We start from the raw sequence: 27,641 nt of genomic DNA, 5'->3' as shown, positions 1-27,641 counted from the left end.
GTGTGCTGAGCATGAGCTGAACCATTCCCCTTACTACCGAAAGGACACGGGCGGGGCGAATGCAGATGGCATTACCCTGGGCATGGTGGTGCACACCTTTAGTCCCAGGAAGTAGAGGCAGGGATAAATAGAAACTGTAGGTTACTACATAGCAGCCACAGGAAACCAATAGGGGGAGGGAAGTCTTTACCTTGGGCCATTGTATTTGGGTAAGCAAATTTTATTTAGACTTAAGAGGGCAGGTAGGCACCATCTAGCGTGGCCCCACTGAGGTTTTACCAGGTAGGATGAGATATCCTCAAAATTTACTTGTACCCTAGCTGTATCCCTTTCTTGTCCCCTAGACCAAAGCTGGGAACAGCTTGCCCAGGAGCCCTGAGGCAAGCTTTGTATCTGGGTGCTTTTCAACACTTTGTCCAAGTGAAGAACTACTGGCTCATTTTATTCTGTTTCTATTTGTACCCAAGAGGCAAGAAGGTGTTAGAAGAAGGTTGTAAGCAGTTATAAGCTCCCCAGTGTGGGAACTGAACTTCTAGTGCTCTGGAAGAAGTTAAAACTCCTAACTGCTGAACCATTTCTCCAGCCCCCTGGCTCTTTTTTGAGACAGTATCTTTGTGCCGTCATGGCACTTGCTCTCACCAGGTTAGCCTAGTTGCCTCTGCCTCCTAAGTGCTGCTACTGAACTGGCTCAGTTCTGTCTCAGCTTTTCCTCTTTTTCTTTTTTAGGACCACGTGTTTATTTAATATGAGGGAAAACAGACACTGGCTACACACCTAGGCCAGGAGCAGGGCAGGATCTGCTTGTCCAACTTCAGGAAATCTTTACCTGTTAACATGAAAATCATAGCTAATCATAACTGGAGGGAAAAAATGAACACACACACAAACTGTTTTCTACTGAAACTTATTATTTACCATTAAGAATTGCAAACTACACTACTAAGAATGAACAACCTCAGGAAGCCTTTAGTTCCCTCAGGTTGTAGTGTTCCACACGTCCACCCTTGCTACCAACAGGAGTTCCAGCAAGACCCTGGTACAACGGCTGCTGGGCTCAGGAAACAAGCTCCAGAGGAATGGGGACTATCCTGGCCTCCCCCGTCCCACCCCATCTGAAGTCAAGGGCCAAGATGTGGAAGAAAGAGTAAGATGAAATAAATATGTCATCAACATATTCAATGTTGATAGGGATCTTTTGCTACCTTGTGAGCTACTGAGCTGCTGTGTCTGGAGTAGCTCCAGCCTCCCCATCTACAGGTTCTCAGGAAGGGTTGTTAGCCAAGGCTGTTGTATGGGCCTCCCTGTGCTGCCATACCCTGTTCATTGCTAGGGGAGAAAAGGCGTGTCTAGGACAGCAGACCTAGAGCATAAAAAGCTTGAAGGCCTAGAAAGCCAAGGTTAGGTGGCAGGTATGGAAATGAGTGCCAAGGAGGGTCTAAACTCTTCCTTGCTAGTGCCTGGAGATACCTGCTGTCTACATGTCTATTATGCACCAAAACACTGTAGTGCTTTGCCATTTGGCCCCAAACCATCTAAAATTTCCTGTGACCTAGGAGGGTTTCTGAGGAGGGGAAGAACACGGAGGAAGGCTCAAATAGCAGTGTGTACCCTACTACCAGTGGGCATGGTATCACAAGCAAAGAACAGCTCTGCTCCCCTCCCTTTCCTCCCAGAAGGAAGCTGGGTGCTAACAGCAGCAGGCGGTGTGTCATGAAACATCAACCCCATATAGGAAACATCTCTTCCCCAGTGAGGTCCTAATGGGGAACTTCAACCACAACTCAGAAGCCCGAGGAGCTTGTCAGCTGCTCCAAGGTTCAGGTGTCCATACTATGCCCACGCACACTGATATCTTTGGATTTTCCAATGCCCCACAAGAATACTTTATCTCCAAAGCAAGCAGTAGCCTTGCTGGGATTCTCTCCATATGCTTTCCCACTGAGGTAGCCCTTGATAAATCACTCTGGGCAGAGGAGACAGCCCAAAAGCTCACCCCGCCCAGCAGTATGAGGCCATGATGTGGCTGTCACTCTGTACACGACAACCTGCAGATCTCAGACTGACCTGGGAAGTGCCCCAGAAATTCATGTCTTTGTTAAACAACTTCAAACAGGGCTTTAATTCCAATAAACCACAGACCCAGGTGCCCAGGAAAAAGCAGAACCAAAGCTGATGTGCTGACCAGGGCTGGCAGTGTCGAGTGGAGAATTCTGAAAGCTCCTGACCCACTGCTGGTCCTGACCAGGCCTTCTGATGAGCGACTTCATGTGGACAGGCCCTCCATGTGTTTGGGTTTAAGCAGTCTGACTCCAAGCAGTAAGGCCTCCAGGCACCACAGTCCTTGGTCCATGAGTAGAGCAGGCCCTCGGGACAGAGGTGGCATAGGCGAACAGCACTCGGAGGGGTGGCTGGGTAGATGGAATGCGGTGACACTGAGTGCCCAAGGCAGGTCTGGGTTCTCAAAGCACCCCAACGAGGGCCATGGAGGCCATCCCTCAACCCAGGATTTTCAGAGAGATAAGATTTCAAAGTCTTCATCCTCAGAGTCAAAGAACCTCTCCAGTCTCTCTACATCAGAAGAATCTGCAAGGAAAAAGATAAAAAATTAGTCATCTCTCAGAAGATGGTATGGGTGTAAGGCTGGGAAGATGTTGGAAAAGAGAACAAACCTGAATAAGCTTGCTATGCCCTGTTCCTTCTGTTGGGAAAAACTTCTGTATACTATGTAAAGATACTTCTCTGTCCTTCCTCACCTGCCTAAAGCACCTTCTGATTGGTTTAATAAAGAGCTAAACAGCTGATGGCTAGGCAGGAGAGGACAGGCAGGACATTCACCGGGCAGAGAGGAACTCTGAGACATAGGCTTGGAAGGAAAAAGTAACTGAACAGCCTTGTGGCAGAACTCAGATTAGAATTATGGAGCTAGTTGGGGAGCAAGCCTAAGCTAAGGTCAAAAGTACTGTAAATAAATATAAGCCTCTATTGTCATTATTTGGAAACTGAGGCAGACATAAAAAGGTGCACAGTTATACCCTTCCTGAATGGAGAGTCTGAACAGGGCATGAAGGGGTCCAGACTCACGAGTAAATGACAAGGTCATAAAGAGGGACAGGAACTCAATGAAAGAAGAAACAGCATCTGACTTCTGCCAGCAGACAAGCAACGGGACCTGGCACCAGCCGAGGGGGCCAGGGCAAGAAAGGGCACCGGACTCCTTACACCAGCTGAAGAATCCGGGTCTTACCAGGTCTCCATTCAGTGTCTCCCAAGGCCAGTAGATCTCTGAACTCTACTGTGCTGGCCTACAGACCCAGGATTGACCCATGTAGGCAGACTTCATCATCACAAAATGTTAAGATGTTGTGCCCTGTCATGTCTCCTTCCCACAGCTCCCTGGGCAAAACTTGGACAGGCAGTGCTGCTGCCAAGCTCAGGCATGGGGTTACAATTTGCACCTGGAGCTCAAAAAGTATTAATAGTTACAAGAAAAAAAATCAAGCCTGAGGGCTATAGTAGGCACAGACTACAGGAACTAAGATGGGAACATGGGGATTATCCCACCCAGACTTGGTTCTGCAGCCCCAGCACTCACCTAGGGACAGGTTCAGGACATCCTGGCAGGCCAGATGGGAAGGCTGCTGTTCCACCAACTCAAACATAGGCAGGGCACCTCCAAGCTGGGATAACTGTGAGTGACATACAGTGTTAGCCCTACCCAACTAGTAAGATCACAGAAGGCACAGGGAGAACAGCAGGAGGCCAGAACAGGGACAGTCTCTGGCATACAACTACTACCCCATAAGCACATGAGGCAGGTGAGTGTGCCAGAACACCACCCCATCATTAATTAAATGTGCAAAGCATATATTAAAAAATGGCCAACCTTGACCTTACACATAGCCAGTAGAAACAGCAATGTGAGGGGCCCTGCCCTGTTCAGCCTGCCCACGTGTGAGGCAGGAACAAAACTCCCCATGCAACCATTAAGCGGGGTTCCTAGCTAGGCCATGCAAAGAGGCTCCCTTTACCCCAGCCACCTCATTGCCTGGGTCCCCAGAAGTTTCAGCTTGGCTCTGGACAGGGGCAGCTACAGACCTTTTTGACTTGCTGACACCAGTCGTTAAAGTCTTCCTCAGTCTTACAGAAAAATCCCTAAAATGAAAATGATCGTGAGAGTAGTGACTGCACCTACATTGAGCAGGAAGCTGTGATCTCTCATCTTCAGAGATCCTCATATGCACTTGCCCATACATGCCAGGCAGTCTGCTCTGCCCACGCTTTGGTCCACACATACGGACACTGCCCAATAATGGAAGGCCTATCCGGTGGCGACATGGGAGAGCGATTCTACCAGGTGTTACCTTGGACCTCAGATCTCACAAGCTAGGACTGGGGTTCAAACTTCATATTCTCTGAACCTGTTAGTCACACATGTCTAGCATTTTCTGTAAGGCTGGCTGTCTATTTGGCATTCGTATACCAAGTTCCAATCATTGTGAGCTGCCAGTGAGCTCTGTAGAAAGTCTGTGGCACAGAATTCCATATTACCTTCAGAATGTGGGAGGGGCATATGTGGCAGAGTGTCTGTGACTGTCACAGACTGGATCTAGACATGCTGCACTCTGCCAGTGACCCACACAATGAGCAGCCTGACTAGGCAATGACTTCCTGGTTGTGGCACTGTTTTGACATTTTTTTTTATCCCTTTCCTCCAAACACATCTGGAATGGGCAGGTTTGCATAAAGCATCAGAAATCTCTACTATATCATCAAAAGAGAAAGAAGGTCGTTCAGGAGAATCGTCTTCATGCTACACTAAGTGAGCAAGCAGTGATGAGAAAACTAAGAGGGAAAGCAGTACACTCCAGTGACTGTCATGCGGAACGACAAACCATCAACCTACTCAGAACCAGCATTTGTGTTTTATAAGTAGGAGAAACACACTTCTCCACTGGAACACACAATCACAGTCAACACTTGCATACACTGGGTTGTGAAAGCCACTCAACAGGTGAGCAGCCTCAGGAAAGATAAGTCTTGAGATCCTTAACTATGTGAACCTAACACTAAAATGTTGGAAACCCTACAAAAATCTAGACATTTTTCATTATATTCCACTGCAGGACCAGCACAGGATGACTCAGAACTGAGGTGTGTGCATGGTTGGGACATACCACGGCAATGGATGGGTCAAGCTCTCCAATGCCCATCCTACAGGGAGGGTGTTGGCAGTGGAAGCTCTCGTCAGGGATAAAGCAGCTGTCGGTCAGCTCCACCGCAGGCTGTGTAGTGTGGGGGTCCAGATAGATGAGCTCCTCACCTAGGCAAGATGATATAGAAGTCAGAGGCAGGTGACTAGAGCTGGGCAAGGGGAAGGGAGCAGGCAGAGCAGCATCCAGACCCACCACACAAGAGTCAGCAGACAGAAGGTAGGTAGAAATCCAACTGTCTAGGGGTGAGGGGAGCATGCCACCACAGTGAGTGAGGGGACGCAGGGGAGGTACCAACACAGTGCCACAGGAAAAAATCCACTCCTTCAGGGAGAACAATTATCCCTATGAACCCAGAGTATGTGAACCAGACTCACCAACGTAGCCAATAAAGTAGTGGGCACTGTTGGGCTTCCCTCCAATAACACCCAGGGACTGGGGCATCATGAAACAGTGCTGCAGGAGACAAGAGGGAAGGCCACTGAGCACACTGGCCCTGCAACAGCACTCAAAAGAGAGTGCTCCTACATGGTCCTACACACTGCGGCACAGCAGTCAGAAGTGTGTTTCACCACTCACAACCTCAGGAAGGCCACGGCCTCCTGAATGACACAAGAAGAAAAACAAGAAGACATGTCCCAGAGAGCCTACAGTTCAGTTCACCACACCACAGGCTTACAGTTCTAGTGGGAAAAGTGCAGGAGAGGTGATAGAACAGGGGCTAGCTCATGGATTAACATGCACAGGCACGCTGGACAGGTAGCATGCCAGACATTAGTCTGGCCCAATGGGACAGGAGCAATGACAACAGAAGACAAGTCAGATAAAAATGGGAAACTGGTCCGAGGAAGCAGAAGTGACCTCAGAACCTACAGCAGAGGGAGTGGCCAGGACAGTCAAAAGATACGCAAAGACAGAACATGACCAAGGTAAGGGAGAGATTTTATACTTGATCTTACCTGAACACTGGAAGGTGATTAAAAGTGAAAGATTTAATAAAAAGCAGCATTGCCATTCCATATAGTAAAGCTCTCAAGTGTGGTTCCTTAGTTTATTATCTGAGTAACCAGAGTTTAAAAGGATTTGCCTCTTGTGATGGGGTGGGGGAAATCAAAGGAGAACGTGGATGAAAGTCTCAGTAAATCTGTCTGCAGTCTCCATCCTATGGGCCTACCTATCCCTACACCAGTGGTTCTCAACCTTCCCAATGCTTCGACCATTTCATACAGTTCATGTGTGGTAACCCCCAGCCATAAAATTATTTATTGCTATGTAATAACTGTAATTTTGCTACTATTATGAAGTGTAAATATCTAATATGATATGGGAGTTTATTCAGGTCCCTTAAATGGGTCATGACCCACAGATTGAGAACTGCTTGCTCCAGGCAGAGAGGAAGATTAAAGCATACACAGGAAGAACACAGCAGAAACCTGGGAGATGCCAGGTTCAACAAGAGGATGGCTGGGTTTGAAGACTTCATAAGGCTATGGACATTTAAATTCTCAACGTTACCTATAAACTCCAGCCTCATTCTTAGAGGTACAGCTAGTTGACCACACAGTGAAATAGATGAAAAAGACTCACCTTCAGTGTCTCCACATAGGCCTCATTGATGTCTGTCAGTCCTAGGCGGAGAGGGATGAGAAGCACTAGTGGTCTCCAAGCCGACGGCCTATTGGTGACGTCAGCTCCAGCAGGGAACCCATTACAGTGCCTCTCTGCATCAGTAGGAAGTGCAGCAGCCCCAGCACAGGGAAGGCTGGCCCTGCATAGCCTTCCTGAAAGGAAAGACATATTTTTAATGAGGTAAGCAGAGACAGAAGTTCTCCCCAAGGAGAAAAAGTGTTTTAAAAACCAGGTGCTAAGGGCTGGAGAGATAGCTCAGTGGTTAAGAGCACTGGCTAATCTTCCAAAGGACAAAGGCTTGATTCCCAACATGCACATGGCAACTCACAATTGTCTGTAACTCCAGTTCCAGGGGATGCAACACCCTCTTCTGGCCTCTGCAGGCACAAGGCATGCAAGTAGTGCACAGACAATCACACAGGCAAATACCCACACACATAAAGTGATTTAACAAACAGCACGACAGAAACCAACTGCTTCAAGTATAAGGAACCTGGAGAACAAAAATGTCCCTACTCAGAGAAACATTTTCTAGGGGCTGGAGAGTTGGTTCAATGGTTAAGAATACATGCTACTCTTGCAGAAGACCCAAGTTCAGTTCTCAGCACCCACATGGTGGCTCATAACCACCCCTAACTCCACTTACAAGAGTTCTAATACCTTCTTTTGACCTACTTGCATACCAGAAATGCACGTGGTATACATACATACATACATACAGGCAAAACACTTAAACACATAAAAAAATAAAATAAAAAAGGAGAAACCTTTTCTACACATTAAGATTTTTAAATGTCTGTATGGTTGTTTTGCCTGCATGTACTTTGTGCACCACGTGCAAGCAATGCCCTCAAGGTCTCGAGTATTGGATCTCCTGGAACTGGAGTTACAGATGGATGTGAAGCACCCCACAGTTGAACCACCATGTGGGGGCTGGCAACTGAACCTGGGTCTCTGACGAGTAGCCTAGTACTCTTAACTGCTGAAACATCTTCCCAGCCTACACTTTAAGATATTTCAAATTATTCTTAAGCCAGGCATGGTGGTGCACTTTTAATCCTAGCACTTAAAAGAGGCAGGGGAATTTCTGAGTTTAGGGTCAGCCTGATGTACATCCCGAGACCCTCTCTCAAACAAACATAGTTGCTTATACAACGTAGGAGAGAAGTTCGTCCCATAGTGCATCGATCAGAGGACAACACTGTGGAGCTGCTTCTTCCCTTCCATCTTTACATGGGTTCAAGTGATCAAACTTTGGTTTGCCAGGATGGTGGGGCATGCACCTTTACCTACTGAGCCAAATCGGTTCCTGTGTGGTCTCTCCAGCTTGGAAAGACCCAGCTCACCTAGATCCCTCTTCAGCTAGCAGAGCACCAAGAAACAGCTTTTCTTCATCCTTTACTACTTCTTCTGTCTAAATGTACTGAGCCAGCCTTCAATAACCATATGATTAGAGTCTGGTGATAGAGAAACCGCCAGCATTATGGAACACATATATGCTGCACAAACACTCAGACACATGCATGAATATAAGTAAAAATATTTAAAGTAAAAAACAGGAGCAATTTTTTAGATTAAAAGAGACTAAAAGTGGTAGTGATTCACTGAACTCTTTCACAAGATTGAACTTTCTAGGAAATAGGAAATAGCCAGTAGGAAAGATAAGTTAGCTAATTAACATATTTTAAATGTCTTTTTTTAAAACTTTATTGATTGATTGATTGATTGATTGAGACAAGGTTTCTCTGTGTAGCCCTGGCTATCCAGAAACTTACTTTGTAGACCAGCCTGGCCTCTACCTCCCAAGTGCTATGACTAAAAGCACTGCCATGCCCGGCATTTATTTTTTATGTGTGCTCTGCCCACACATGTGTGCACCACATTCATGTTTGGTTCCCCTGGAGATTAAAGAGAGTATTGGAAGAAATGGAGTTAGACATTAGGTTGTGAATCACTTAAGTGTGCTGGGAAATGAACTGAGGTCTTCTCCAAGAGCAGTAAGTGCTCTTTACCACCAAACCATCTCTCCAGCCACCCATCTCTGTTTTTATTAATACAGGTTCTCTCTGTGGAGTCCAGCCTGGCCTGGAACTTTGGATTGGCCTACAACACATATACATTCAAATAGCTACCCTGATGCTGGAGAGAACTCCTTTTTCTCCCTTAGCCTAGTGCACACAGTAAGAGAATGGATGTACAGATGTTTCACCTAGGCTTCCCCCTGCTGGAAGTGCTGGTGTTGCTCTGAGATTTCAGCTGTGGTTCCCTCTTGAGCTCTGTCACCTACAACCGAAACCCTGAGTCACTTACTGATTTCCTCCATCACCACAGTGTTGTCCATTGCTATGTGAACAGCCAAGGAGCTCCATGTGTCGAATACAGCAAGTTTCCTACAGAAAGTGAGAGCACTCCAATGAGCCTTCTACAACACGAGCATCGCACCCAGCAGTGACAGGTGAGGCAGTTTCAAAGCTTAAGTCAAGGATCTGTCCAATAACTCAAACAGGAAGAAAGCTGAGTGTTGCTCATCGGGAAAACGCCAGCTTCCCTTTATCAGGAGACAGTATGGACAGGAGTCCCTGGGTGGCATTGCAACTCAGGTCTCACCAGTATGGCAGTAGGTCCGGCTCACTGTTGAGCAGCTTCTTCCAACACTTCCTTGTAAACTAACCGCCCAGAAATGTAATCAACAACACAACTGAGGCCACCAGTTGGGAGAAAACACGGTTGTAGACCTACAAGCTCCAAAGGGGGCAGACAGCAGCCGTATTATGTAGATGTAAACTGGGTGCTATGGGGGCAGAGGCCTATTAATCAGCCAGGAGGCAGGAAGCAAGAAGGGACATTCCCCAATAAAGACAATTACCAAGGATCTAAGCTGCAAGGTCCGGGTAGGTCTAGAAAGAGAAGAGACAGATGCCTGGAAGACTCTAGAGCAGAAGTTCTCAACCTACCCAATGCTGCGACCCTTTAATACACTTTTTCATGGTGCGGTGACCTTAACCACAAAATTATTCTCCTTGTTTCTACGTAACTATGATTTTGCTACTGTTATGAACTGTAATGTAAATACCTGGATGTGACTCCTGTGAAAGTACCTGTGAGAATCACCACACCAGGGAAACCACACACAGCCCCTTCTCATTAAAGGGGCTCAGGAGAGCTGGTATTTTTCCCACTACTCACTAAGCTCTGCCACGGCAGCAAGGATACAGACCCAGGAGAGTCAGAGCAGTACTGCCCTAGGCTATGTCAGTAAAGGTAAGAGAGAAGCAAGCAAACAGGGCTAGAGAGATGGCCCAGCGGTTAGAGCACTGCTCTTCCAGAGGTTCTGAGTTCAATTCCCAGCAACCACATGATGGCTCACAACCATCTGTAACGGGATCTGATGCCCTCTTCTGGTGTGTCTGAAGAAAGCTACAGTGTACTCATAAACATTAAATAAATAATACTTAAAAAAAAAAAAAAAGCAAGCAAATAGGGCAGACTTAAAAAAAAAAAAAAAAAAAGTAAGCAAATAGGGCAGGCAGTAGATGCTACAAGCACCCAGAAGCAGGAATCACAAAGGGGCTGCTGGGGAGACATAAATCATGCAGACTCTGGTCAGCAGAGGCACGGGGGCAGGCTAGGCAGGATCGTAAAGTACACAAAGGTCCTGAAGTAGGAGTGTATGAGTTACACACACTTGCCGTCTAAGGGTGTGTCAGGACACAGTAAGGTCAAGGGACAGAGTAGGTCATGATGTGAAAGATGATTTTGGTTGTTATTTGAAGAAGTCCAGGATGAGAGAAAGGACTAACAGTGAAGTATGGGACAAGATGTGGACCAGGATAGGACAAAGAAGGGATGACCATGGGTTAAACTGAGACTTATTACAGGTAAGAGCCAGAAATCCAAAATCAGCCCAGATTTGGCCTAAGCAGTAGAAACCCCCTATTATAGCATCTCCCATGGGAAAAAAACCAATGGAGCTAAGAGCTGGCAGTTAGCATGCCTCATGAGCCCCCAGGTAGAGAAGCAACAAAGAGCTCAGAGATGTAACCCTATATCTGTGTGTAGGACAGACAGGCAACCATAGATGAGGAAAAGAGATCTAGCAACAAAAGCAGAGGAAGCCAGCGACAGGAACAGTAAGCATGGATAAGCAGCCTGACCTGATATTTCCAGAAAGATGAAATCCTAACATGGAGGGACTGCTCTTTGTCAGTGAAGACAAAGAAGTCAGGCAAGAGATGACCAAAGCACTGACAGTGACCTGGTCGGGCTCTTTAGAGCCATAGTGAAAGGTGGTAGTACTAGGGCGGCCCTGTCGATCACACTCCAAGCTAAAGGTGTGATTAGGAGGATCCCCCTACCCCTCTCATACATAGGAATGCTTGGTCCCCACTTGGTAGAACTGTTTGGAAAGGATTAGGAGGAATCCTTCCTGCCTTGCTGGAGGAATCATGTCACTAGGAATAGGCTTCGAGACTTCAAAAGCTTCTGTCATTTTCAGTTAGCTCTTGCTCTGACTCATGCTGGTGGATGAGATGTAAGCTCTTGGTTACTGCTCCAGTAACCTCCTGCCGCCTGCCGCCTCGCTCCCACCTGCCTGCCTGCCTGCTGCCATGCTCCTTGCTACAATGGTCAAGGTCTAACACTTTAGAACAGTGAGTACCCAAAATAAACTGTTTTGTTTTGGTTTTTATAAGTTGCCTTGGTCATGGTATTCTGTCACAGCAACAGAAAAGCTTAAGACAAGGCAGGACTTGGACAAGGACAGTAAGGGAGATGGAGGGTACAGAAACCAAGCCAAGGACTCATGGCCAGGGATGACTGGGCATCAGATATGGGAAAAAGGAAGTGTCTAGAGATGGCCATTGCAGCACAGGGTAGGGTGCCCAGGGAATATCAGGAAAAACCATAGCTAGAGACTTACTTGGGACATACTAGCTTTCAGTCCAACAGGAAAAAGGCCCTATATGAGTGAGTCCTGGACAATGGTTCAAAGCCTTCTAGAGGCACTGAAATATTACAGCACAAAGCCACAGGGAGAAATGAATCCGGTCAAAAAACAAAAAACAAAACACCGCAGGGAGGGAGCACAGGCCAGGAAGAAACAGTTCGGTGGTTCAGAGCACCTGCTGCTCTTGCAGAGGACCAAGGTAGGGTTCAGTTCCCAGCACCCACAGAGCAGCTAACAACCATCTGTTTAACTCCAGCTGGGGATCTAACAATGTCTTTTAACCTTCTCTACAAGCTTTGCATGTATGATGTGCACAAATACATGTGCAGAAAAATACTCATACATACAAAAATAATCTTAAAAGCAAAACACAGAAGGGTCATATACTAACAACTGGCTTATCTTCAGAAATAGCTGAAAGAGTCATTCCAGAAAAAAAAACTGTGGAGCAATGCCCCACAGAAAAGTAAGGCTGGCTGAACTCTAGACGCTTGGGCCACAAAGAAGAGGAAGGGACAGGCAGATACTCATGAGAAGCAAACTCTAACAGATTCTGAACAGCATGGGATAGCTTATGACCTATGTGGGTGTCTCTGACAAGCCCACAGAGGTAGAGGGCTATAGCACCTGCAGATACAGTACCATAATCACCATGGTCCCAGATCTAAGACACCCTCATTACAGATGGATCTGTAGACCAAGACAGAGGACAGGGCCATGCGAGGCCTCTGACCTAACATGAATCCCATTCACAGAACAATGGCATAATCACCCAAGGGACTCCCCTGGGTCTATAAGCAAAGAATCAGAATACCTTATTTCCTGTGGCAATAAGTACTCAAGGAGTGGGTAAATGCCAAGGAGAACTCATGCTGACCCCAAGAAGCAGAAGGGCTGGGCTCATTACGTACTTGAGGACCTGGGCAACAGTGTTCGGCCCGTACCACTGGCCTATAGACTTGCCTTCGCCAACTCCCATTTGCGCTGCAGGAAACAGACCCATGTTAGCAAACACATCCATCCCAGAAGAGAGAGTATGTGTGTATATATGTGTGTGTGCCTCACTTTTGGTACATCAGTAAACACTTCATAGAAAGGTCTAGACAGGACACCTACCCTCCTGAGGAAAGCAAATCAAACCTTCAGGAGGAGCCTGACTCCCACAGACTGCATGGATTCAGTCGCTGCAGGCTGTACAGGGGAAGGACAGACTTGAGTCTGAGCTAGCGCTGAACACCCAGAGCAGCTCACAGTGGCTAGAGGATAGGGTGGCCTAGAACCCCATTCTCCAACTCTGCAAAATATATCAAGCTCCCAAGGGAATCCCAAGGAGTCTGCCCTTTGTACCGAGCCAAGCCTAGGACACAATCAATCCCCACCTATCTGATGAATGGAGTAGTAGCTGTCCTTCCTGTCCAGGAAAGCATTGAGGACATTGAAGTAGCTGTCAGGCTGTCTCTTCCGTTGAAACCATCGCCAATCTATTGAGGAAACACAGGTTAGTGTGACCACTACATAACTAACACATCTTCCACTTTGCAGTGTTCAGTATTCAGATGATATACAAGACTATTTATTTTTGAACACTTTTTAAGTTAAAAGTCAAATCTGGCAGGATTTCAAATACGCACACACTCACCATCTCACCCAAACAAATCTAGGCTGAAAGCAGAAAGCTGTTTCAGCAGTTTAAAGAATTTCTTAAAGAATAAACATTTATATCAATATAAATCATAGGCATGGTGCTTCAGGCCTGTAATCCCAGCTACTTGAGAGGCTAAAGCAAGATGCATTATTTAGTTTTATATCAACCTGACACAAGCTAGAGTCATTTGGAAAGAGGGACTATCCAGAAAATAGCTAAACAACACAGACCTATATGCAAGTCTTTTGAACATACTCTTCAACAAATAATAACTGCTGTAGGAGGGTTGAGTGGTGCCCATCCTGGACAGGTAGTCCTGTCCTGTACTGTCTAAGAAAGCAGGTTAGCAAGCCACAAAAAGCAAGCCAGTAAACAGCATTTCTTCATGGCTTGTTTCAGTCCTGCCTTAGGTTCATACCTTGGACTCCTGCCCTTCCTTCCCTGAGATACAGTGTGACCTGCTGTGACCTGATGTAAGATGGAGTACACCCTTTCTTCCCCAAGTTGCATCTGGTCATGGTGTTCTGTCACAGCAATAAAAACCCTGACTAAGACATAAGAAACCTGCGGCTTTAGGTCCTGCCTGGGCAACTCAGTGAGCTCCTGAATTAAAATATTAAGAAAAAGAAAATTAAAAAAAAAAATGTGTTGAGCACTTCAAGTTTCCTACAGAAAGGAACTGTCAAATGGACTCTCCACAGCATAAGCATCTGAGTGTGACCCATTGTTTGTTTGTTTGCTTTTTCACTAGTAACAAACAGCACAGACACACACACACACACACACACACACACACACACACACACACACAGATGCACCCACGCAATTTGTTGCTACTGGAGATTGAACCTACAGCTTTGAGCCTGCTAGACAAGGACCACAAATCTGTGTTTTGCCAATGACATGCTTTTTAATTTTAGTTTTTCTGAGACAAGAAAGCTTTGCAGCCTTGGCTGACCTGGAAATCACTATTTGGACCAGGCTGGACTCCAATCCATAGAAATCCACTTGCTCTGCCTCCCTGGGTTGGGATGAAAGGCATGTGCCACTCTGTCCAGCGTCTATGACATGCTTTAAACATCCCTCACTACACAGACCCCATGTAGGCACTGTGACTCACCTCGGCCTAAGTGTCGGCATACCAGGGCCTGGGCAAAGATCATCTGTCCACACCGAAGCATGCAACCCCAGCCTGTGTCTGAAGTAGGGCCAGTTCCCCCTGTGTGGAAGACAGAACAAGAAATATTCATAATCAGAGGGCCCAACAGAGGCTGGGCATCAAGTAACAGGAGGCATCTGGACAGCTCCACACCACAGGCACCGATCCTTCTTACACATCTGAACGTCTCAGACACAGTATAACTCTGAGGATTCAGAAATGGAAGAGCCATATTTGCTGGGGAGTAAAAATGTCCTGACAGCTCTCTCTAGATGGGCAAAATATGTTAAAGTTCAGTCATATGCAATAGGAGCACCGGGCATGCACACAAGAATCCCCATGACTACTCAAGAAGACATGGGAGTTAAAATTGGAAAATCCTATCCTACTACCAGAAAATCAAAAAAAAAAAAAAAAAAAAAAAAAAAAAAAAAAAATCATCAATCTAATGCAAACCCTACATCAGTCAAACTGAGTTTTGAGTCCTTCCACTGATGTACACTCACTGGGGTTTGGAAGACTGGCAAGAATTACGGAGTCACTTTTAATATGACAGGAACAGGGAGAATGCTCTCAGCAGGTATTCAGGGAAATGTCTCTGTACAGCTATAAGAAGTGGAACAAACAGCCTGTTGTAGTGAAAATGTTGGTTTCTTTAAAAACAGAGAAATGTCATGGGAATATGTTCTTGTTTTAATCCCTGGTCAGGTATATGAGGCTTCTTCAGATTGTCCATAGCAGTGGACTATGATTTGCCTCATGCTCTAGCAGGGTATGATTTTACCAGCTGAATATAGTTTTGGGGGCTGGAGAGATGGCTCAGTGGTTAAGAGCACTGACTGCTCTTCCAGAAGTCCTGAGTTCAATTTCCAGCAACCATATGGTGGCTCACAACCATCTGTAATGGAATCTGATGTAACCTCTTCGATTATGTCTGAAGACAGCGACAGTGTACTCATATAAAATATGTAAATAAATCTTTTTAAAAAAAGAATATTGTTATGGCAAATGTATGATGTTTGGAATTCAAGGGACTTTTTCAGAGGACATATAAATGCAAGAACCAGATAGAAGAGGTTGATTGGCCAGCTGATTGCTATTTACCAAGTAGTTGTGTGCAAAGAGACAAGAAACTAGATATCACAAGAAGAAACTAGATATCCCGATGGGGAAGATTAAACTTGCCCCAAGGAACTTGACGGCCAACAATGTCAATGCCCCCTTTCCCCTCTAGCCTTCTTCCTCCCCTACCTAGAGCTGGGGGAATAGAAGGGATAAGGGTGGAAAAAAGTGGTAGAAACAGGAACCCATAAAGTAGACAAGTCTGTTTACAGCCTATGTAGCAGTAAAAGGCAGAGATGCAATGGGAACAGGTGAGCAAGAAACTTGGGTATTTTCTTTTTCTTTTTTTCCTCACCCCAACCCCGAGTTTTCTATTTCAATACCTGTCACCACTCTCACCCCCAAAAGTCATCTCTACAATACTCAAGGAGTGTGCAGGCCACGCTTGGTTCTTAGGACCATAATGAGCTGCTATAGCAGGTTAGTTGTGCCAACTTGACACAGTCTGCAATCACCTGGCATGGTGGTTTGAGTGAGAATGGGCCCCACGGGCATATATGTTTGAATACTTGATCCTCAGTTGGTGGAAGTGTTTGGGAAGATTAGAAGATGGGACCTTGTTGGAAGAAGTGCATTACTGTGTGCAGGCTTTAGGGTTTCAAAAGCCCATGAATTCTCAACTCTCTCTGCCTCCTACTAGTAGAATGAGATATGAGCCCTCAGCCTCAGCTCCAGTGCCTGCCTGCCTACCTGCCTGCCTGCCTTCTTCTGTGCTCCCTGCCATGACAGTCACAGAATCTAACCATTTAGAACCATAGACCCCAAATTAAATCCTTAGGGAGAGGGGTCCCTGCAAGCATCAAGCCAGGCAGGAAGACTGAACTACAAAGAGCTGAGGACAAAAATTTGATTGAACCCATCTTATACTGGATCAAACTTCAAAAGTCTGATGCTAAGCATTTATTTCCAGCATATTTAAACACAGTACAATCTGGGGAAATGTTTCCAGGCAACAATCATTCCAAATCCAGGTCCACAATAAAGCTTAAGGTATGACTAGATTGAAAGTCCTTTGCAAAGTACACCTAATCATAAAGATGGGTACTGACTATTGCTTAAAAGCCTAGAATCTAGTGCGGTCTCTGACTAAGATACCACAGAGATCAGTAGGCCATAAAATGCATGTGACATCTCCCCTAAGGATGGGTTCTATCGACTGGGGCTAAATATAGGTCTAGAGAGGGAGAGTCTGGGGTAAAAATTCTGGGGGAGTTGGCTTAGGTCTGCTCTACTGCTCTACAGTAAAAGGTCAGCAGGCCAACAACATCCATTCCCAGCTTTCTGGGTGGAATGAAAGTATTTTAATCCCTCCACTGAGGAGATGCCCCATGTGTTTAACACTCCTGGTTTCCTTAGTGTTCTGTGGTGCAACATTCTTTTCTAAGTTACCTCAATTGTGGTGCTTTGTCATATCAATAAAAAGAATAACTAAGGCACCCAGGAAGAGATCTCAATGAGGGTTTGTGTCTTAGTCACTGTTCCATTGCTATGATGAAACACTGTGACCAAAGCAAACTCTAAAAGGAAGCATTTGATTTTAGTCTTGCTTATAGTTGCAGAGGGTTAGTTCATGAACACCATGGTGGGAAAAAGGCGACAGGCAGACAGGCATGCCACTGCAGCATTAGCTGGGAGCTCACCTCTGAGAACTGGAGAGGGAGAGAAAAGACAGAGACAGACTGATGATTTGGCATGGCATGGGCTTTGGAAACCTCCAAGCTCACATCCACTTACACACCTCCAACATGACCATACCTCCTGATCCTTCCCAAACAGTCTCCCTAACTGGGGACTAAACATTCAAACAAATGAGCCTATGTGGTTATTCTTTTTGTTTGGGGAAAGAGCCATTCTTATTTAAAGCATCACAGATTTGACTCGTATGATGCACTGTGCTCAGCTGTCCCCAGCTTCTATTGCTGTGATTTCCCTACTAAGATGGACTATAACCTGAACTGTGAGATAAAATCCTTTCTCCCCTACTAAATGCTTGTCAGGACATTTTATCACAGCAACAGACAGAGACCTTGCCTTAGGGACATTCAAAGCTGGCCACAGAAGGAAGGCTTCTCTCTAGCTCTGATGTCCTAGCCAGCATCCTGCCCATCACTATTTACCTTGGCCCCAGTTTGTAACATGCTTTTTAAATCTTATTTTTAATGATGGTTCTTAAACGCTTTAACCTTCCTTGTAACCCACCAGAGGTAGAGAAAAGGAGGATTATGGAGAAAGTGGACCTGTTGAGAATGGTTTTGTTTGTTTTTGTTTTTTAAGATTTATTTATTTATGAGTACACTGTCACTGTCTTCAGACACACCAGAAGAGGGCATTGGACCCCATTACAGATGGTTGTGAGCCACCATATGGTTGCTGGGAATTGAACTCAGGACCTCTGGAAGAGCAGTCAGTGCTCTTAGCCACTGAGCCATCTCTCCAGCCCCGAGAATATTTTTTAAGAGCAACTCCCATCTGTGTTGTCTGGTAGTCAACAGGCAGCAACTGTTCTGTGTACTCACAAACACGTCACGGATACACCGGCAGTCTAGTTTGATAAGTCAGGTTAGCAACAGCAGTGACATAACCTAGCAGAGACAGCCAGGCCTCAGCCTCAGCTTGACTGGCAGGTAAGAGAGATCAGCAGATACACAAGACCCACAAGCACTGCACAGCTAGCTACCAGCAAACCAAGCTCTCTGTCACTCACTCCGTGGACTCCTATTTATACCCTCCAAACATCATGCGTCCTCCACGTGCCTTAACTCAGCACGTGCATCCAATCAGCCCAAATCCTTAGACGCAGCAACAAACTACAGCACACCACCAGAAGTTTTTTGGCGTGTTTCTCTCTACGGTGCCTGGACAAATGTAGCTCAACTATGCAATGTAAGGCAGAACAATACACATGTGTGTTGTTACAAAAGAATTCATCACATGTCCTTTCACATGCTTTAGTAGAACATCTCTCCTGTGTCTGCTTCCACTAACTGTTCCTTTAAGAGTCTGTCTTAGCCTTTCACATCTGTGTCTACTTCATCGAAATGTGCCTTCACGTGTTTGCCCCAGCAAAACACCATCCAAGTGACTTTCCAAAGAACCCTTAAGTTTCCACTTCACAGTTTAGTTTCTATTGCTGTGATAAATTAAATACCATGACCAAAAGTAAAATTTGGAAATGTTTGTCCTGGTCACAGCCTATCACTGAAGGAAGCCAAGGCAGGAACTCACATAGGACAGAAACCTGGAGGCAGGAGCTGAAGAATGCTATTTACTGACTTGCTTCCATGGCTTGCTCAGCTTGTTTTGTTTGTTTGTTTTTTAAACAAAATACAGGCCTACTGTTCAGAGGTGCTACCAGCCACAGTGGGCTACCCCAACTCCACCAATGATTAGTAAGAAAATGCTCATACTTACAGGCAAATTTCATAGAGGCATTTTCTAAATGGAAATTCCCTTTCCCAGAAGACTCAAGCTTATGTTAAGTTTTACAAAAGAAAAACAAACAAAAATAAAACATAACCAGCACAGAGTCAGCCTCAAAAACAATCACAAAACCAAACAACAACAAATTTATTGTCATGATTCTTAGTCCAGTGACACTGGCCAACCAGGAAATGGAAAGCACGTATTTCATCCCAGGTTGTAGAGAAGTGGAACACTCAAGCTGGGGAGACAGCTCAGTGAGTAAAGAGTCTGACATGCCAGCACATGGACCTGAGTTCTATCCCTAGAACCCACATAAAGCTTAATGCAGCAACACTAAATCCTTGAACTCCCACAGGAAGATGGGAGGAAAAGACGGGAATCCCTGAAGCTCATGGTCTAGCTAAACGGACATACATAGTGATGAATAAAAGACCTTGTCTCAACCAAGGAGGAAAGCAAGGACTGAATGAAGCTCTGGGTTGTCCTCTGACCTCCATCATATGCCTGTACCCCAATTTCACAAGACGCAGACAGATTAAAAACAAATGAACCAAAACATTTGAAAGATTAAAGATTACTCACCAATAGCTGGAAAGTTTCTCCTGTATGTAAACCAAAGTCTGGATGCAACATCAGACAAGATTTCGTCCTTCTCTAGTTATTTAAAAGGGAAGACAAACACAAAGTGAGAGGCATCAGACAACTGCCATCTCAAGACTTCTGCAGAAATAATTTGAGCCAAGAGGACAATACCTGTGAAAATGCTGTATTTTCTGCCCAGAATCCAAACAGGCTCTGAGGTCTCGGGGAAATCTTCAAATTCGGCAAACCGGAGAGTATCATATGTCAAAGTGGCTGTGGAAACCGTAGAAACACATTCGTCTGATTTCACATGGAAACCATTGCATGTTGGGGATTGGTTCTAATGCTTTGAACTGATTCGGTTCCCTAAACAGAAACCCAGATGCTGAAAGTTCTTGCTCCCAGTTGGTTTTTGATTGATCAATAAAGATGCCAACAACCAATGGCTGGGCAAAGCTAGGACACAGGGGAGAGGAGAAGCAGAATCACACGGAACATCATACTGGTTTCATGTATTCTAGATAAGCAATCTACCAAGTAAGCTACAGCCCCCAAAAGAAGGTGCCTCCTAGAATTCTCCTAACCCCCTGCTACACACCATGGACATGATACCCAGTGCATTCAGCTCCCATATTGAGGACAGAATATGGCAAAGGTGGGCACTACCTGGTAGCCAGAGTTTAAATCTAACTAGGGCAGTCACAAGCTATAAGTTCTTGGACCATTTATATAAGTTCTGAGTATAAACAACCACTCGTCCATAAAAATGATGTAATAACAGGGCTGGTTTACCACACAGCAATGACACCTTCATAAAAGATTTCCCATGAGGCACTGTAGGCAGACACAAGGACATCTTGCAAAATCACAGAGTTGAAAGTATATGTTTCACTATTCCCAAAAGGCTTTCCCTGGGTACAATCACAGGCTGAGAAGTACTGAAATATGTCCCAGAAATACAGGCCACACTGACAAGTCCTCAGCAACAGAGCACTGCTGAGGCTTTCTGAGCAGGGCCGGCACCAGGTCCACTGGACCTGGTCTTGGAACTCTGCTCTTCCATGTTTTAGCTGTCTATTTTCAAGACAACGTCAAAAATCTGCTTTGTGATCCTAAGCCCAACTTAATTTCTCCCATTTTTTTTTACATATGGTTATGCATGTACATGATGCTAAAGTCTAAGTTATGATAAATTAACATTCATGGACCATCATGTGTCCTTAATGTCTAAAGCAGCAAAACACAGCGTAAGCAAATTTCTTAGGTTTATGAGCAAACTTTACAGGTAAGGAAGCCAACTTCAAAGCGAGTAGGGCTCTATTAAATTCAAATATATTACCAAGTCTACTACCATAACTATGAAAATTATGGGTTACACAGCTCGACAAACCAAAAGCCAGGCCGGGTGTGAAGAAACCAGACAGGGACAGAACTAAAAAGAGGCAATCACAGCTTCTACCAACTTCACAGCAACCAAGAAGCAACAGCAATCCCGATGCTCTGTGGAGAAAGGTGTCCAGACCTCCAACAGACTCCCATACTCCACTAAGTGAGTGGCCTGTCCCCAGGTCTAGCTGCAGACGGCCATCTATGCTACTTTCTGCTCCTCATGTCAGAGGAGGTGCTACATCTGTCCCACTTCAAGGACATTCACTCCTAGCAGGGTAGTGTAGGAATCAAGAGCCCTGCTGTGGAGCCAGGGGTATGAGGTCACCAAACACGAGCTTGTGATCCCTTAACTCAGTGTCCTCTCTGTATCTCCATTTCCTCACCAGGAAGTGAGAAAGATGCACATTTTCACCGGGCTATGGAGTAAGGACTCTAGAACTCTGAACCCATCCCAGGAATGCCATAACACACTTTCATAGAGCTAGCCTTCTCCAATCTTTGAAATGAAGTGTGTAAAGAAATCCATTCTGTTCCTAAATGAAAATGTATCAGTGTACAGAACTATCAAAGCAAATGTGAGTTCCTTTGCCAAAAGGGATTCTAAACCAATAAACTTTCCTCAAGAAAAACATAAAGTCCTTATGTGGGGGTGCATGCCTTTAATTTTAGTACTCTGAGGGCAGAGACAGGTGGATATCTCTGAGTTCCAGGCCAGCCAGCCAGGGATACACAGTAAGACTCTAAGAAAGAAAAGACAAGAGAAGTAACATTCGTACTCTCGAGCACGCGCGCACGCGCGCGCACACACACACACACACACACAGAGAGAGAGAGGGTGGAAGGGAGAGAGACTGACTTGTAACTGCATTCAGAGCACAAGGCAACCATGCTACTAGAAGAGTCAGCATGGGTAACTTTGACCTTTCACCTTGGAGATTGGCACTTAAGGCTCCACGGCTTCAATGATTTCAATTAGCATCTTTTGTTGTTGCAGGCATCCCACTAGTTTGGAAGACAGGAAGAAAACACATGAACACATGCCACCATTCCAGCAACAGGGCACCCTACTTGGGCATACCCACAGTGTCAACTGAAACAAACAAGCACGTAACTGAGGTGGCATTCACAGGCAAAGCAGATGCAGAAGATCTACTTTCAGTGAAAAAACTAGAACCTTTTCAAACTCAGGCTCTAAGGATGATGGAGATTTGGAGACCACCCTACACCTGGAGCCATACAGCTAAGCCTCAGTCATTCCACTCAAGAAATGGCACCACAAGCTCTATCCAAGGGGATGAGAATGCAAAACAATGGCAAAACCTAAGTTCACAATCACTAACATGTTCACCAGCAAAAACCTCTCTGGGCACCAACTGACTGCCACACTTTTCCACAGAGGCTGACAGTTCACTGTGCTGTCTTGTGACAGCCTCTTTACAGCCCAATACACATTACTTACAAAGCACCATGAATGGCTCCTGAGACAGAGAAGTAAACCTTAAAGAGAAAACAGTTTGCAAACCCTCAAGCAGCTAGTTAAAATTTGCCATTAGATGGTACACAGAAGTAAGGTGTCTAAGGACCCTCTGTCCTATGAGAGAACTCCTATTTGGTAAGCACCCTAGGTGTCTGAATTCCCTACCCTCTTACTGGGACTTCTGTGATCATGACTGCAAGAAAAAAAAGTGTTTTAAGAATATGACAGTTTGGTGCTATGATTTAGTAGTTTATCTGACAGTCAGAAAAATACAGAATTATGCTCAGTGAATGGAACTAACCTTTTACTTAACGACAAATTACACTGTCATTCAAGCAGGAAGAATCACAAAAACATGTAATATATCTCATTCTTACAGTTTTAAGCTAAGAATGATGGTCCAGGCCTGGACATCCAACACTTGAGAGTCTGAAGGAGGAGGATCATGAATTTGAGGACAGCTTGAGAAATACAGCGAGTCCCTAGAAGGATTCTTTATTTCCTTCTTAAAATTCTTAGATTAACATAATGGTTCTTGGGGCTGGAGAGATGACTCAGTGGTTAAGAGCACTGACTGCTCTTCCAGAAGTCCTGAGTTCAATTCCCAGCAACCACATGGTGGCTCACAACCATCTGTAATGGGATCTGATGCCTCTGTCTGATGTGTCTGAAGATAGCTACAGTGTACTCATAAACAATTTTATTGAAAAGGACCCATAGAGCTTGGATCATTGTAAAAATAAATGAATAAATAAATAATGGTTTTCATGTCTTAGAAATTAAAAATTTTAGCTGCCACAAAGCTAGAAAACTCCCCATTTGTATCTTTTAGTCCACACTAGACAGACATCTACATCAAATTCCAGTGCCATAAGGCTGGAGGCATAGCTCAGTTAGGAGAATGTTACAGTTTACAGAACGCCTTCAGTTTCATCTCTAGTGCCACATTAACTGGATTTATCAGTGAACCATTTATAATCCTGGTCTGCAATCTGACAGAAGGAGAAGTTCAAAGTTAGCTTCCATTAACCGAAACACAGTGTTTTAAATTTGGGGATGTCTGCATGGACATATTAAGATCTCATGAGAAAAAGCACTCTGACCCAAATACAATTAGAAAACTTATTTATGTTTCATGTACACACTTCATATACAGCCAGGAGACACTTTTGTACATGTATGAACATGTGTCTGTGCCTGCAGAGGCCAGAAGAAGGCATCAGTCATATCTGGAGCTTGAGTTACAGAAGGCTGGGTTCTAGAAACTAACATCAAGTTCTGCTAAGCCATCTCTCTCTCCAGCCCCTGAAAGCAATTTCATAAAATTCTTTTAATGTGATGGTGGTTTTTAAAAAATCTGATTTCTTTCTCCTGTTTGTTTTTACAGTACTGGAGACTGGATTTGGTGCCTCACACATGCTAAGTAGACATTCTATCACTGAGGTGCATCTTTATCTCTTATTTTACTCTTTATTTTGGGGGGGGAAGGTTAGCTCATGCTAGCTAGTGTTAGGGGTTTGTCTGGCGCGCCTATGTATTCAAATGCTAACCACTGGCCCCCAAGATCTGGTGGCAGTCCCAACACTTCAAACAGAGCATGTTTGCATACAGTGCTGCGATATAGGTGGAGAGGTAAACCAAACCACTTGGGCCTTCCACTTTCCTATACTAGTAGACTTGGGCTCCCTCCCTGGCCTATCATTTCCTATTTACATGCAGACCTTCGACTATTTTATCTAGTAATAGTTTTCTGCTTACCTTCAGTATACAGCTATTCCCTTAGCTCCAAGACTATGTAACCAATGGCCCCTTAACAATGCTACTTGGTCATCTAACAAGGACTTCTGAAGTGAGAACTTTGGTTTCTTTAAAAATCATATCACTATTATAAGAATATATTTTCGTTAATCCAAGGTGTGGACTATGGATGGGGCTACTTCAGACTGTCCATAGCAGCTGACTATGATTTGCCTCGTGCTCTGGGCAGGAGCATGGCTTGCCACTGCAGATAATTTACACAACTGTGTGACAACTGAAACTCTAGGAACTTTTCAGAGGGTATATAAGTGCTAGGACCCCAGAGAGGCATGGTGGGTTGTTGTTGGTCTAAGTTTGTTAAGTAGTAGTATGCAAAGAAGAAACAGTGAATTGAAATTAGATATCCTGATGGTAAAGATCAAACTTGCCCCCAAAGAACTCCTACACAGCAGGAAGTAACCTGATAATGTTACCCCTTTTCTGTTCCCAGTCTCTCAGGGGGCGCTTCCCTTTCCTCTCTGTTCCTTTTCCTCTCATATAGTGTTAGGGGGTTGAAAGGGTGGAAGGAAAGAGATGAAGAAGAATGAAAGAAAGGTGAACCCACAAAATTAACACAGACCAGCTACATACCTCACACTTGGCAAAACCAAAGACAAGTCTCTACCAAGCATGTGCCGCATCTGATTTTCTTAGCTTGTACAGTGAAAACCGGTGCCACTTTCACCCCTCTTCACTTCCAACTTGCAAATAAAATCTGTTTTGGCCTTCACCATATATCCGGAATCTAAGATCTTCCATGTCTACAGCACTCTCTACATACTAATTGAAGCAGGCTCCCTCCTCATCCTGCTTCCGGCTCATCCCTCTACAGTATACTATCAACAAAAGACAGAACAAGGCCAGCAAGATGGTTAAGCTCTTGCCTGATACCTGAGCTCAATCCCACATGGTAGAAAAAGGACCTCTGACCTCCACTCTTATGTACAGTATGTGTGCATGTGCACTAACACACACACTCATACACACTCACACACACAGACCTGCTCAATGAGAGGGAAATCATGCCTGGAACTGGAAACCTAGCCATCTACCTGGCTAGGGATAATAAAGCCATGGGTCTTAGAGATCCTACAATCGTTACTCTACTACACCAGCATAATTCCTAACTACAGCCCAAATATTCGCCCATCTATGCACAGTACATGTAGATCTTAGTCCTTAATGAGGAAACCTCTCTTTGTAACACATGGAGACCCTTATAGAAGGAACTGGCCAGAATGCAGAGAACAAGTGACCATGTGGTGCTCATTCCCAGCTTCTGAAACACAACTCCTGCAGTTCAGCTCCGGACTACAGAGGAAGGCAGGGCCAAAAATGTCTGAAGAAAGGGAAGTTTGTGGTGAGATTACATCTCTTAGAATATCAGAGAAACCAGCAGAATCCTATTAGCATAGCTGATAAACAAGATCTGAACAAGGACAACACCAACAAGCACGCTAACATGGAGGGGGAACTCTCATGGGGCTCCAAGTCTAGAAAAAGAACCCAGTCAACTAAGGAATAGTGAGAGCAGGAGAACAGTCTTCCTTAGAAGAGCCTCCCCAGTATCAAACAGTCACCCTGAAATCATACACAAGCAAATAACAATATATGGAACAAGCAGGTTTTATTTATAGGAATACAGGTCTACACAGAGTGCAAGGAGGAAATTTATGGGAGAGGCTGGAAGAAAAGGGAAAAAGGATATAAGTATAATTTAATTTCAAAAGATAAATACAAATTATATTTTTAAAAAGTTTGTAAGAAAATCCCAGAGCAAGCCTGTTAAATTTCACATACCCATCTGAAAACCTTCCAAGGACTCATACCCAGAATAAACTTCTGAGTCTTCACAGTGACCCAGCAAGAATCCATGACTGAACCTAAATAATTTTTCACTATCTTTGCATTTAAACAAAACAAACCTAAACTTGGGGGGGGGGGGGGAATGACACATGCCTTTAATCTTAGCACTCTTGAGGCCGGGCAATCAGATCTGAGTTCAAGGCCAGCCTGGTCTTCAGTGTGAGTTCTAAGACAGACAGAGCTACACAGAAAACCTGTCTCCAAAAACCAACCAACAGTGCGGGCGAGTGTCTGCATGAGGGTATGTGCACGTGAGGCCCCTTAGGCACCGGGTCCCCTGGACTACAGTAACAGGGATTATGGGATACCTAACACAGGACGAGGAACTGACTGAGCCATCCCTCCATGGCACTTTGTCTTTGGTTTAGTCTTGACAAGAAGGTACTTTAAAAGAGTAAGGGGTGGGTGGACTTAAGACGGTGTGGAGGGGAGAAAGGGAAGAGAAAAATAATGAATTATTTGAAAAAATTTAAAATAGACTTCCAAAATGAAATTTTTTTTCTTGCCCATCCTGCTACAGTGCCAGTCCCTACAACCTGGCCAACATCACTCTCCCATATAAGCACCATCCAGTCCTATATACCTCTGGTCTCCTGTACAGAACTTCAGGGGCTTCACACAGCACTTCTTTTCCTTTGTCCATTTTTTTAGTCCAATGTCTAGATTACAACTCCTGACACCCAATAATAAATGGAGTTTACAAAAAGATGAAGTTAGGATGGCTCACACTTTTTAAGCACCTGGAAGGCAGAAGCATCTCTGTAAGTTCAAGGCCAGCCTGATCTACGTCCTGAGGTCTAGGACAGTGAGGGCTTTGCGGAGGGACCCTGCTGAGAGAGGGAGGGAAGGAGGGAGGGAAGACACAGTAGACACAACCAGAAGCAATATTACAATGGTGGCTGAGGATCAGAGTTTGGATCATAAGGGGCCATCCAGAATTATAGCAGGAGAAAAACTGCACCATCATACCATTTAAAAAAAGTGTTTTTATCAGCATTAACACAAGTCTTCAAACACAGATGTCTTGAGTTTGATTTCACAGCAGCATTCAGTACCCACTTAATAAATTGGTGGTGCTTGCCTTTAATTGCAGCACTGGGAACGTACAAGTATATTTTTGTGAGTCTTGGGTCAGCATGGTCTACATATCTGAGTTCAAGATCAGACAAGACTAACCAGTGAGGTCATGTCTTTTAATAAAAGGGAGGGGAGGATAATTAAATAATTCAATATATTATCCCATTCCATACCTCCAGCAAACACTGTGGTGTGGCAGCTTCAGTTATTCTAAAAAAAAATTATTAAACTTCACAAAATATAAACGTGGCTCAAGCATCTTGGTGAGTTCCTGCTTCCTCCAGCTATTTAAAGCACTGAAGAGACGGTTGTCACATGTC

The 27,641-nt window shown here is 44.8% G+C and overlaps 1 protein-coding gene across 1 annotated transcript; it reads right to left on the bottom strand.

Moving 5' to 3' along the window:
- Positions 1 to 994: 994 nt before the first annotated feature.
- ATG4B (autophagy related 4B cysteine peptidase) lies at positions 995 to 20,571 on the bottom strand (the record flags this gene model as incomplete). The annotated part of the gene is made up of 13 exons (XM_080933267.1): positions 995 to 2,583; positions 3,593 to 3,686; positions 4,096 to 4,152; positions 5,175 to 5,320; positions 5,588 to 5,666; positions 6,798 to 6,991; positions 9,150 to 9,229; positions 12,696 to 12,768; positions 13,164 to 13,265; positions 14,550 to 14,648; positions 19,716 to 19,787; positions 19,887 to 19,988; positions 20,508 to 20,571. 13 exons carry the CDS (start codon positions 20,569 to 20,571, stop codon positions 2,510 to 2,512), a joined length of 1,236 nt encoding a protein of 411 aa, XP_080789393.1. The 3' UTR covers positions 995 to 2,509.
- Between the last annotated feature and the right edge of the window lie 7,070 nt (positions 20,572 to 27,641).

This window comes from Micromys minutus (genome assembly GCF_963924665.1).
Source record: "Micromys minutus genome assembly, chromosome: 19".
Lineage (NCBI taxonomy): Eukaryota > Metazoa > Chordata > Mammalia > Rodentia > Muridae > Micromys > Micromys minutus.
The sequence above is the reverse complement of the archived record's forward strand: the minus strand, read 5'-3'. Positions and strand labels throughout refer to the sequence as shown.